The sequence below is a fragment of the Rhineura floridana genome, chromosome 4 (assembly GCF_030035675.1).
Source record: "Rhineura floridana isolate rRhiFlo1 chromosome 4, rRhiFlo1.hap2, whole genome shotgun sequence".
Lineage (NCBI taxonomy): Eukaryota > Metazoa > Chordata > Lepidosauria > Squamata > Rhineuridae > Rhineura > Rhineura floridana.
Genome location: NC_084483.1, coordinates 36,200,940 through 36,213,239, shown reverse-complemented (window position 1 = coordinate 36,213,239; position 12,300 = coordinate 36,200,940). Strand labels below are relative to the sequence as shown.

At 40.5% G+C, this 12,300-nt stretch overlaps 1 protein-coding gene across 8 annotated transcripts in view; it reads right to left on the bottom strand.

Annotated features, from left to right (window-relative positions):
- The window catches only part of KIDINS220 (kinase D interacting substrate 220), a 98,300-nt gene that overhangs the window by 5,144 nt on the left and 80,856 nt on the right, over window positions 1–12,300 (bottom strand). For 7 of the 8 annotated variants that reach the window (XM_061622825.1, XM_061622822.1, XM_061622824.1 and 4 more), the window contains 2 exons: window positions 7,194–7,334; window positions 328–426 (listed from right to left, as the gene is read on the bottom strand). In XM_061622825.1, the coding sequence (XP_061478809.1) occupies window positions 328–426; window positions 7,194–7,334 (240 nt within the window). Of the gene's footprint in view, window positions 1–327; window positions 427–7,193; window positions 7,335–10,318; window positions 10,549–12,300 lie in introns of those variants that run through there. The other variant, XM_061622830.1, reaches the window with a different exon arrangement.

Sequence of the window (12,300 nt, the reverse complement as noted above, 5' to 3'; positions counted from 1 at the left end):
TTTCACTCCCCACCTGCGACTCCACGCCAGCGGTTCCTGTACCACATTAAGACTTGAAAAACCCTCCTACTGGCTCAATAGGAAGACTGTTTGGGGCCTAAATGTGAATGTGGCACTGGTGGGTGAAGGGGCAAGGAGAGAAAGCTGCAGGATAGATGGGGAGGCTCCACAGGCAGCATCAAGCTAGGGGCTAGGGATTCCCTACCCCTGTGCTAACTCCTATTGACCATAGTGGAAGTTACTTCCAAGTAAGCATGAACAGGGTTGAGCCACACAACCACCATCAAGAAGGCATTTGTATACACATAAGCCTTAAAATTGTCTTACTGCACTCCTGAAGAGATGCCAGTCACCAAAATTCATGTTCATCTCTCGCTTCAGTTCATCAATGTTGCACTGTGCTAAAACACGACCATTTATGTTTGCCTAAACAAATTTTAAAAACACAAAAGAGAAATATTTCCTGTAAATATTTTAAAAGTTAAACTGAAATGGAATTTCATGTGAAAGTACATGAGTAACATTAGAGGGCCAGAGTGATTGTTGGAAGACCAAAGCAGAAAATGAATTTCTTTAATGAAATGTACCCTTACAAAATCCATTATGACATAAAATGAAAAAGCATTACAATTGTTCATTTGTGATGTCAGAATATAAATCAGATTCATCAGATTCCAGAGTTATGTGCAATGAACTTGACCTTTTAGAAAGCCTTCTCACAAGGCAGTTTACAAAATTATATTAAAATAATACAAATATCAATAAATAAATCTAAAAAGAATAGAACATCTAAAAATATTTCTAAAAGCACGTCAGCATACATAGATTAAAAATTAAAATCCCTTCCTGAATTAAAAAAAAGTGCTTAACAGCACAAAAGGGCTTGCTAGATTTTCCCAGGGACAGAATTCCATAACTGAGTTGCTACTGCAGAAAGGGTCCCATCTCTGGTACTCTCAAAATGAGTTTGGATTTGAAGGGAAGACAGAGCAGAGCCTGAGATTACTGTCTTAAATATCAGTTAGGCTCATACTAGCAACAACAGTCTGAGATCCCAGGCATTTAGGGCTTTAAAAGTCAAAGCCAGCACCTTAGCTGACCCAGGAAACAAATCAGTAACCAGTGTAATTGGGGTAGAGGATAAGTGTTGCAGGATCCAATCAGCATGCCGCTATCAGTCTTTGTGGCTGCATTTTGAACTAATTAAGTTTCCAAGCTGGTTTTTATGGCAACCCCATGTAGAAAGCATTGCAAAAATCTGGATGTACTAGTGCATGAGTAATTTAAACCAGGTCTGCTTTCCTCAAATAGGGCCACAGTTTGCAAAATCAGCCCAAACAGATAAAAGTCACTCTGAACTATTGATGCCATCTGAACCTCTAAGTTTAGGACCAAGTTCCCCAAGCTGCAAATTTGATCTTTTAGAGTCAGCAAGACCCTATCCCAAGCAGATTGCGCTTATCCATTCCAGTGCTGCTTCCAGAACCAGTTCAGAATGTTTGCAGTACAGCAGAGCTTTAGAGCCTCCTCGTCCAGCTTTCTGCCAGCAATCTCCTATAGATACGCCAGCTAAATTCTCTGAAGCCAAGCTCAGAGGCAAACTTCAGGGCCACGTAAAATCCTCAAAAGAAGAAGTGAGCCTTACAAGTCCTAGAATTCTTCTTCAGGCTGAGCAAAACTGCTGTTAACCAGGGATTGTGGGACCATTAGTGCACTGGATCTTCAGGTACCAAAACCCCCTCAAGACTCTTAATTCAATATAGTGGAGCAGTGTCACATTGAATAGGCCTGGAATTAAGAGATGCAGGATAGAAATGGAAACCCAACACCCGTTACAGGTCCTTCATGGGGTAGCACCCTTGGTGGTGGTAACAATTTATATTCCACCTTTTTATATATAGCACAGAAGGTGGCTAACAGTGATGATAGAATATATAACTACACCAATTTGAAAAGTTTTATACAAAGCATTTTTTAAAAGTTCAAAATACCATAGTAATTGTTTTGTCATGAATGTGCCTATCTGAACTGTCTTGCTGCTTCCCACTACGGTAGTTTGCAGAGAAAACCAACCACAATTCCTGGCTCACATCTTAACCAACGATCATAGTTTGTTTGTTTATTTATTTATTTATTGGATTTCTAGACCGCCCGACTAGCAAAAGCTCTCTGGGCGGTGAACAACAAAAAATACAAATACATCTCATAAAAATTACATGATAATACTGCAAAACATATAAATACAAAGATCAAAATTTCATAATAATTTCCTGTATAAAATTTAAGTTAAAAACACCATAGAGAAGAGGTAGGTCTTAAGCTGGCGCCGAAAAGACAACAGCGTCGGCGCCATACGCACCTCATCGGGGAGACTGTTCCAAAGTTCAGGGGCCACCACTGAGAAGGCCCTAGTTCTCGTCACCACCCTCCGAGCCTCTCTATGAGTCGGGACTCGGAGGAGGGCCTTCGATGTGGAGCGCAGTGTACGGGCAGGTTCGTATCGGGAGAGGCGTTCCGACAGGTATTGTGGTCCCGCGCCGTATAGGGCTTTATAGGTCAAAACCAACACTTTGAATCTAGCCCGGAAGCATATTGGCAGCCAATGCAAGCGAGCCAGAACAGGTGTTATGTGTTCCGACCGCTTGGTCCTCGTTATTAATCTGGCCACCGCATTTTGGACCAGCTGTAGCTTCCGAACGGTCTTCAAAGGCAGCCCAACGTAGAGCGCATTGCAGTAGTCTAATCGCGAGGTTACCAGAGCGTGTACTACTGATGTAAGATCCTCTCTGCTCAGGTAGGGACGTAGCAGAGCTACCAACCGAAGTTTCTCTTAAACAAACCATAAGTTCTCCCAGGCATTTTAGCAAGTGTTTTTAAATTGTTTTTTTAAAGTGTTTTTAAATGTGTATATTTGTGTGTGTAGACCCTCTGTGGCGCAGAGTGGCAAGCAGTGGTAACGCAGCCGAAGCTCTGCTCACGGCCAGAGTTCGATTCCAACGGAAGGAGGAAGTCAAATCTCCGGTAAAAGGGGTCAAGGTCCATTCAGCCTTCCATCCATCCGTGGTCGGTAAAATGAGTACCCGGCATACGCTGGGGGGGGGGGGTAAAGAAAGGCCAGGGAAGGAACTGGCAATCCCACTCCATATATACGATCTGCCTAGTAAACATCGCAAGACATCACTCTGAGTCGGAAACGACTCCCACTTTAAGTGCGGCGACACCTTTACCTTTATATTTGTTTTTAATCTTTTTAATTGTTGTAAACTGCGGTATACAAATGTAGTAGTAGGAGGAGGAGGAAGAAGAAGAAGAAGAAGAAGAAGAAGAGGAAGAAGAGGAAGAAGAGGAAGAAGAGGAAGAAGAAGAGGAAGAAGAGGAAGAAGAAAATTTATCATCATGGTTTGCTTATAGCAAAATAAACTATGATCCCTGGTTCAGATGCAATGCTAAGTCCAGGATCGTGGCTTGTTTCTACTCGGTGTTAGCAGGGAAGAGTGAAGTGGGTGTGATGGTTTCTGCATGGTAAACCATGGTTTATGGCTTGTCATGACATGTGAATATGGCCAATTTATGCATTATAGGGAAACATTAGGGTGATTCAACTTCTGTTCCACTAAATGTACAGTCTAATCTTTTACCATCTTTCTTATATTTCCTCATGCTTTTTGCCCCACACATTGATATTAAATTGTCAAATGAGTTTAGTAGAAAAAGGGAAATGCACTCAATATAAAATTGTTACAGAATGTAGAGCTAAGATGAGACCCATGGGTCAGGTGAAGAGGTTACTTGTTGGGGTTGCATGGTGAACTGTAATTCTCCTGTGCATGTAAGATAATATCAGGTCAGACTTGAGCTCCACCTTGTGGTTGAAGGGTTTCTTCCCAGTCAGCAGCAGAGAGTGTTGGTGTGTTATGTTTGTACACTGCATATTTTTGTCACTGTTCTTGTGTCCTACTGTATGTATGTATTTGAGTTGGCTTGTCATGGAGGAACAGCTCCCCGAGTCTAAGGAGAAGCTAGAAGACTCTGAAAATTCAAACAGCGCTATCCTGCCTTCATCCACAAGGTGAAGCTCAAGCCCACCTGAGATGATCTTTACATGCATGTAGAAGATCATTTTACAGTAAGACCAAAGGTCTCTTTTCCATATAACAACTTGGAAATTATGGGAATGAGAAAATTTTGTTATGACTTCCATAACTGGTTCCGGATTGGATTATTGCAATGCACTCTACATGGGGCTGCCCTTCAAGATGACACCGAAACTTCAGCTGGTCCAAAATGCACCAGCCAGATTACTGGCTAGGGTTGCCCTTAGAACTCATGTAGCCCCTGTTCTAAAACAGCTGCAATGGTGCTAGTTCGTTTCTGGTTTCAATTTAAGGGATCTGTTGGCAAAGGGTGGGTGATGGTGGTGGTAGTGGTAGTAGTAGTAGTAGTAATAATAATACACAGAGATTACTCATAACAATTCACACAGTTGACTCATATGGGAGCTGGGAATCATTATAAATAGGGCTATAGTAGTTTTAAAAATTCAAGAAAATCTGAAAATGAAGGGGCTGCTCAGGTTACCTAGTCCTAAATCATAAATAAAGGTTTTTATCAAGGATGCTAGCCCCTTTTTAGTATTCTCTATTGATACGATCCCACAACTTCCCATAACAAACTTTTCTTAATATTCTTTAATGTGTATGTAGATATCATGGAGGAAGTCAAGATATTCTGCTCAAGTTTTGTTCACTTTTTGTATGCAATGGTGGGGGTGAAGGGGTAGCCTTAAATAAGAGTTCTTTAATAAAAGAGAAGTCTGACTAGAACTGCCATAGAGAAGGAACGGCTGTAGCTTGGCACTTCTAGGAGAGCCAAAAGATCCTATACAGCATCTTCCCACATTTTCTGATCCTGTTCCTGCTGTGCTAGTACTATGAGCAGGGTGGTGAACCTCTGGCCTCCAGGCCAATCATGCCTCTTCAGGGGGTCCTATTTGGCACCCAAGGCCATTTTCACCAAACCACACCCACCCAGCCACCAGATGACATCACTAGTAACATCAGATGAATCAACTAAATGGGGATTATAATCTTGTGCAAAAGCGCCCTTTGAAGTAGTTCACCCATGCCATCTACTTCCAAAGGGGTTTTGCAAAGACCGTTAAGACAGTCCTATGCTCCCATTTGCTCAAATGGGAGTGTGGGAGAGGTCTTAAAGTTTTCCCCTTCCCCCATTAAGTTCCTGATATTGGAGATGAAGGGGGAGTTGGGAGTTGGAAAAGCTTTTCGAGTCTCCTCCCCTCTTCCTTCAAGTCCCCCATGTTAGGAACTTAACGGGGGAAGGGGGCAGACTTGGAAAGCCTTTCCTTCTCTCCCTTGGGTAGTGTGGGAAGAGACAGAAGAAAGCCAGCAGGGTTCCCAAGTGCCAGCAGCAAGCACTGGCTTCCTTCTTTCCATTCTCAGTGGCAGCAGGGGGTGGGCAGACAAATGAGAAAAATTAGACATCACACATTCAGGCTCACCCTCAGTATTACCCAAGATCCTCTCTGTAGGTGTGGTTTCTTTGTATCAGGTAAGCTTGAGTCCATGATACATCTTTTCCAAAGCCAGGTGACACATAACAGTTCTCTTCTTGTGAGGAATCTCTCACATTTACATTCCTTGACTTAGCTAGAGGTGCTGATGTTGTTTTTGACTTGTTCTGATTTGTTTCATCTCCATAAAGCTCTACCATGTAGCCACTAGGAAATACTTCATTGTCTTCCAAACATGCATTGTAGTGGCTCTTGGCCAGGGGTGGGCAGCCTTTTTGGCTTCACTAGCCAGATCCTTATCAGGATTGGCCTCACAGGCCAAACCCATCAACCACATGATGCCATTATGACATCAAGTTTTTGACGGGCAGGCTTCACCTGTAAAAATCCCTTGCGGGGTTTCCAAGCGCCTGCTACTGCTCTGTGAGAAAGAAGTTATTTGCCCAGCAGCAGAAGGCGCTTGGAAACCTCACTGGTTTCCTACTCTCCCTTCTGCTGCCAGTCATGGTGACAGCCATAGCAGCAGGGGGAGGGGGATGAAGGAGAGAAAGAAAGCTTCTGTCTCTGCAGTCCCCTTTTCCAAACAAAGATCTCCCAGAAACAGACGGGGGGCTTACAGAAAGTACATGTGGTTTGGGCTCCAATTCTGCAGTCTGTTCTTGGTGGCTATATTGCTCGTTTTAATAATTGCTCGTTTTAATAATATGGGATTGTTTTAGTGAGATGCTTTAAAACATTGTTTTAGTGTTGTGCTTTCTGTGAACCGCCTTGGGAAGAATTTTATTTTTGAAGAGCTGAACAGGCATTTATTAAATAAAAGAAAATAAGGTATTTGTAAAATACACCTCCTCCTCCTCCCCCAAATTTTCCCCAAACTAAGGCGGTCCGCTGCTGAAAAGGGGCAAGAAAATGGAAAAAAGCAGCGTTGGCGCTAAACAGAGGGCTGCGGCCGCAAGCCCCTGACAGAAAAAAGCCAGCCGCTGCCGCCTGAAGGAGAGCCGCAGCCGCTGTCTCCCGGCTAACAAGCGCAGTCCCCCACAAGGGAAGCAGGAGGGAGAAAACAAAGCAAGCAACAACTCCCTCAAAAATACCAGGCAAAAGAAAAACACAGTAAAGGAAAGAAATAGTCAATCAGTCCCACACACTTCCAAGCAAAGACAGAGGGAAGGGATTGGGAGTAAACGACCACACTCAGTACAGTTCTTTACACAAAATATTAACACAGAAAACTTAGCTAAATGCTATCGCTATTCTATCCAACTGCCTCAGACGAAGGCAAGAATGAACTGGAGAGTGGGAGGGGCCTGATGCCCCTAGTCTTGACTTCAGAACATTCTTGCCTTCAGAAAATGGGTGGAGCTATGATATCCCGCTTGATGGCAGGCCTCCTGTGGAAAAAAACACACCATCTCTCTTACTCAGGCCAGTAAATAATACTTCATACATAACACTATTTTAATGATGGAGGCACTCATACAGTTAGATGTCTATTATGTATATTTTTTTCAATTAAAAAATCTGTGAATAATATATATATATTATATTTGATATAATTATTTATTCATCAATTATTCATCAATCTTTTTCCCCCTACAAGGGGGATATTTAGTAACTGGTTAAAAAGCAGAGATACAGCGTGTCATTTATACATGCAAGAACTCACCTTTTTGATAGTGGCAGAGTACTGAGCCAGCATACTCTGGTTGAGTCCTTCTATCTGTTTCAGCTTCTCACACACAGCATCAACCGTCATTGAGCTCAAAGGCACATGAGGTGCTCCTGAGCCTGACACTGGGATTGTTCCCTGCACAAGGGAAAAGTACATACATGCAGTATGTTCAGATGCTCATTATGTCTACAACACATTGCTTTTCTTTGCACAAACAAAACTTAACATTTATTTGAGTCATCACTGAAAGGCAACCCTACCAGGAACTGGAAATATTGGCATATGGTTAAATGCGCCCCCCACCCCGGTTGAGGCATCATTCTTTTCAGAGTAATAAAGGATTTGTTAAAATTGTTTTAAAATAAAAAGTCCACCCTCATATGGTTATAAGCAAGGACATCCATTAGAGATTTGTTCAAGATGTTCATGGATTTTAAAATTAAATAACTTCTGCCATGAAGACCAAGGAAGCTTGATGCCTTCTGCAATATACTTATTCTTCACGCACACTTTCAGTGCCTGATTCTTCTGAGAGCAGGGTATAGTGAGCAGAGTAGGAAGAGACTACAACACAACTAAGGAAGATACTCAAAATCTCACCTGCAATATACGTTTTTCACAAAGATTCCTGGAACAATGATATAGCATCCTTGAACTAGATCTTAGCAAACATTTTTGAATTCTAACGTTTGCCTGAGTCAATAAAGTGGGGAACAAAAAGGTTATCTCCCCAATTTTAAACATTTTATGTTAGGGAAGAATCTAAGAGAGCAGTCATGCCATGCAAGAGCTCTCTATGTGTTTTTAAATTGTGCAGGTTATGTGCAAGGGAAATAAATGCACATTTTCACAAAATGGTGCTATAAAAGCTGCTATGCAGCCTTTCCCAACCAGTGTGCCTCCAGATGTTGTTGGACCACAATTCCCATCTTTTCTGACCATTGGCGATGCTGGCTGAGGCTGATGGGAGTTGTGGTCCAACAACATCTGGAGGCACACTGGTTGGGAAAGGCTGCACTATAGGGTAGAGTTCTCTGCTACAGGAGCGTGTCTTTTAAAAAAAATGAATGTCAGCCTCCCAAAAGTGAAGGGATCCTTAAAGAATAACAGCACCCTCATTCAACTAGTTCATTAAGAAACCACCTGTGCAACACAATCATTCTACTGCTCAGAGAAACTCAAATTCCCTTCTTTATATTCCAAAAGACTAGCAAAACTCACTGACTATAGAATCATAAACAAGGACCAGAATAGATAATTAGGGATATAGGATTAGGAAGACCTGATGCCAAAACTCCCTAAAGGGTATTTGCAAGAAAGGTTGTAATTGCATAACATGACTTCTACAGAATCTTTTGGCACTGCAAGCCCCAGAACACCAAGTTGCTACAGGGAGGGTACCAACTTGCAGCAACAAGGTATTTAATGCCATCCTGAGACACTTACACTCAGCTCACCTCCAGGACCAGGTGGCAGATTCAACTAAACACCCGTCAAAGTAACTGAAAGCCAAGCTATAGCAACAAAGATAGCATTCAGAAAATGTCTGAAAACAGACTGCACCTGGATGAGGCAAGATGGGGGGCAAAGCAGAAAAAGATTTAGAGAGAAACTGTCTCCTTACTGTGGTCTTGAAAAGGCTTCCTTCAATTTTCAGGCCAGACCCACTACTTTAAAAAAATGCCCTTCCATAAAATGAAAACAACGTTTCTCAGATGCTGAATCTATGCATCATGTAGACAAAAGAAGAAAAATGCCTGGCTTATTTAGCTCATTTTCTATAACCTGGAAATCAGGGTACTATTCCAAATTATACTCCTAAAAGATAATTCACATAACAAGAAGAGATCAATAGCAGCACTCACAAGTAGTAAAGCAAGAACATTTGCTTAATAAAGCATACTGTGCACAACCTGCATGCTGGTGCCAGGATTGCTAGCCAAGGTTTGTTATTGACTTATGAATCCTGACTTGTTAGGGAGGAACAAAACATGATAGTATGCTTGGATGGAATGCTAAAGCCCTCCATGGTTTGTTTATCCACTCATACAAAGGAAGGAGCAAAGTGGAGGTGATCAGGCACAGTATGGTTTATTAAACAAAGGTTCTTAGATTATCTTTAGGCATCAGTGCCACCATTAAGAGACAAATATTATTTAAAAATTATAATCCTCTGGACAAGTTTTTAAAGTATTAATTCACAAGATTGGTTCATGGCTTAACACACATTACTAATTAACATAACATGATCATCATCAACTAACATTCTCTAAATAATCCAAATGGTCAGTAAGACCATACATTTCTCACAATCTATTCACACTGATTTACTGATCGGATGCGGGAAGAAGAATGCGCATCTGCTATTTTATGTGTGCAGCACATAAAAGTCTAATTCAACAGGGTAAAAAATTCTGTGTGTGTTGAATGGGGCAGGCTTTTGTATATACACAGTCTATGGCTGTATGGATATGAATAACTAGGTTTCCCACCTTCATCAGTCAATACGTAGCAGTCTTGGGTCTCACTGTGTAGCCTACTTTCATAGCTCACAAATATCTCTAATAACCTTTTCTTAACAGAAGTCAGCATTTTTAGAAAACACACAGATAATGAATAAAACATTAAAAAAGGATAGTATAGCTAAATTCCTACACAACTGAGTAATTAAAATAATATTAAAAATAATGCAAAGATGCATTAGGTTTAAATAGTTTTTTTTATATTGAATATATTCTGTATTATAGCTCTAGTAACTTTTCCTAACATGTTTGGAATTCAACTGTTTCCAACTATCCAATTACTAAACTCAGTATCTGAACCATGTAAAAAACAGAAAGAAAAGCAGAGAAAAGGCTAAAATACAAAATGTAATAAATACTGATGATGTAACTCAGTGGCAAACAGTCATTTCAGCATTCATTATAAATTAACTTAGGGAAGATTTTTCTTAATAAAATTGTAAGGTTCAAAAATATATGGATTAACGTCAATGCATGAACTGTATGACAGATACTCAGCTTAATCTAGAATAAGCAGTGCAGGTGCTTTTAGTGATATTTGTCATACGTGAATTCAAATTGTACTTAAAACTGACATTTTCCCCCTAGTGCTAGTCATTCTTTTTCATCAAAGATGCTGAAAGAACATTAATTCTACTATTTGCCATGCAAAATTCAAAAAAGCAACATGTCAAAGCAGTCCTCAAGACTGGGAAAGTGCATTAGTGTACAGACAGCCTGCATGAAGTGCTAGTATGGACATTCTATAAAGATAACATAAAAATAAGTGAACAGTTTGCAGAAAGTTGCTGTACCTGTCTCTGTCTGTTTAACCCAGTTTTACACTGCTTTAAGGAAAAGGACAAAAAAGTGACACAGCTTAATAGGAAACATGAAAAATGCCATTAAAGAATGAGCTAGTATGGTTATTAAATTTCCTCCTCAAAATGATGAAGAACAGACAGCTAAGATTCTTTTAAAAGTGGAGCAACTCCTGATTAACAAACATTGGTCAAGATCCAAAGAATCAGGACATTAGTTGTACACACCACAGGGGTATCGGGGATTCTGAGCTCGTGTTTCTCCAACTCCTCCCATATTGAATTGCAAGCTGCTATTGGGCTTTCAAAAGCAGTTTCTGATATGTTCTCTGATATGTTGCTCAACATAAGGCAAAAATCCCACAATGTAGTCTCACTGCCCTTATGGACACTTTAATGCCACTCTTTGGATTCTGGAGACAATCAAATATACCATGAAGTTTTCCCCCTACACTTCAGTGACTTCCTACACTTTTGATTTGGAATAAAATAAAATTTCTATACAGCAAGGATGGCCAAACATCGGCTCTTCGGGTATTGTTGAACTTCAACTCCCATAGTTCTTGACCTTTGGCCATGCTGTCTGGGGCTAAGGGGAGTTGGAATCCAACAACATCTGGAGGGCCACAGGTTAACCACTCCTGCTATAGAGGATTACACAATAGGATATGGAAGCTTTTTCAAATTTGTTTTGAAAACTCGTGGCTTCCAGAAACTCAGGGCAGAATCCAATGTTGCATGACCAGACCTCCTCTTGCACAACAGGCCTCACCTTCCTTTCCTCTCCCCATAGCCTCCACAAGCCTGCAAAACCTGCTCTGGAAGTCCCCCCAACTTTCTGGAGCAGACTTTGAAGACATGCAGGAGGCTGCAGGGAGGAGGTGAGTAAGGTGAAGTTTCACTGCACAAGCGAAAGTCCAGTCTGATTACACACAGTCAGGATTGAATACAACTCTCAGCATTTAATATTTACACAATTAAACTGGGCTGATTTGTTGCAAACATGATTCCAATCCAGCAAATGTTCCTTCCAAGTGTAGCTAGCTCTTTATCAAGAAATGGCTTGTTATGGAGGTTCCTTGCTTTTACTGCTGACAACACGACCTACTGCATACTCAAATCGGGGCCATGGGTACAATCTCATTCACAGACCATAATCCCATAAAAGTCACATTGAAAGCAATTATTTTAATATGACTTAGCCCATTACGTTAAATAATTCTGTAGAACCCATTATGATTATTACATGCATAGTGCCATTAGATTAAAAAACTAAAACTATGCTTGTACCATGCTTCAACATGAAAAATGCGCAATTTTAATGCAAACTAAATGCCTCATTTTCACATACTTTCAACATCTTTTACTATTTTTATTTTATTATTTTGACAATTTATACACTTTTCAATTACAGTCATCACAGTGCTAGCTTGTTTTGGTAATGCTTTCCTTTCACTTTAAATAGCAAAATATAAAGGTATTATGTTTAATACAACTTATTTTACTCCATTTTGCTGGTATAACCACCTTGTAAACTATTAAGATTTTGCAACCATTTAAAGGCCTTACAATTGTTGCAGAGACTGCCTGGCAGAATCTTAAAAAATTAATTTTGATGAGTCAAACATTTTAAAATGCTTGAGCAAATTTGAGATATTTAGCTATGGCACCCCTTTCAAAATGCAGAAAACAATTTCAAAATGCAGAAAACTAGGAAGTTGAGGTCACTCATACTTTCTCAAATAATCACTAGGAAATAATGAAAATCATACCAAATGA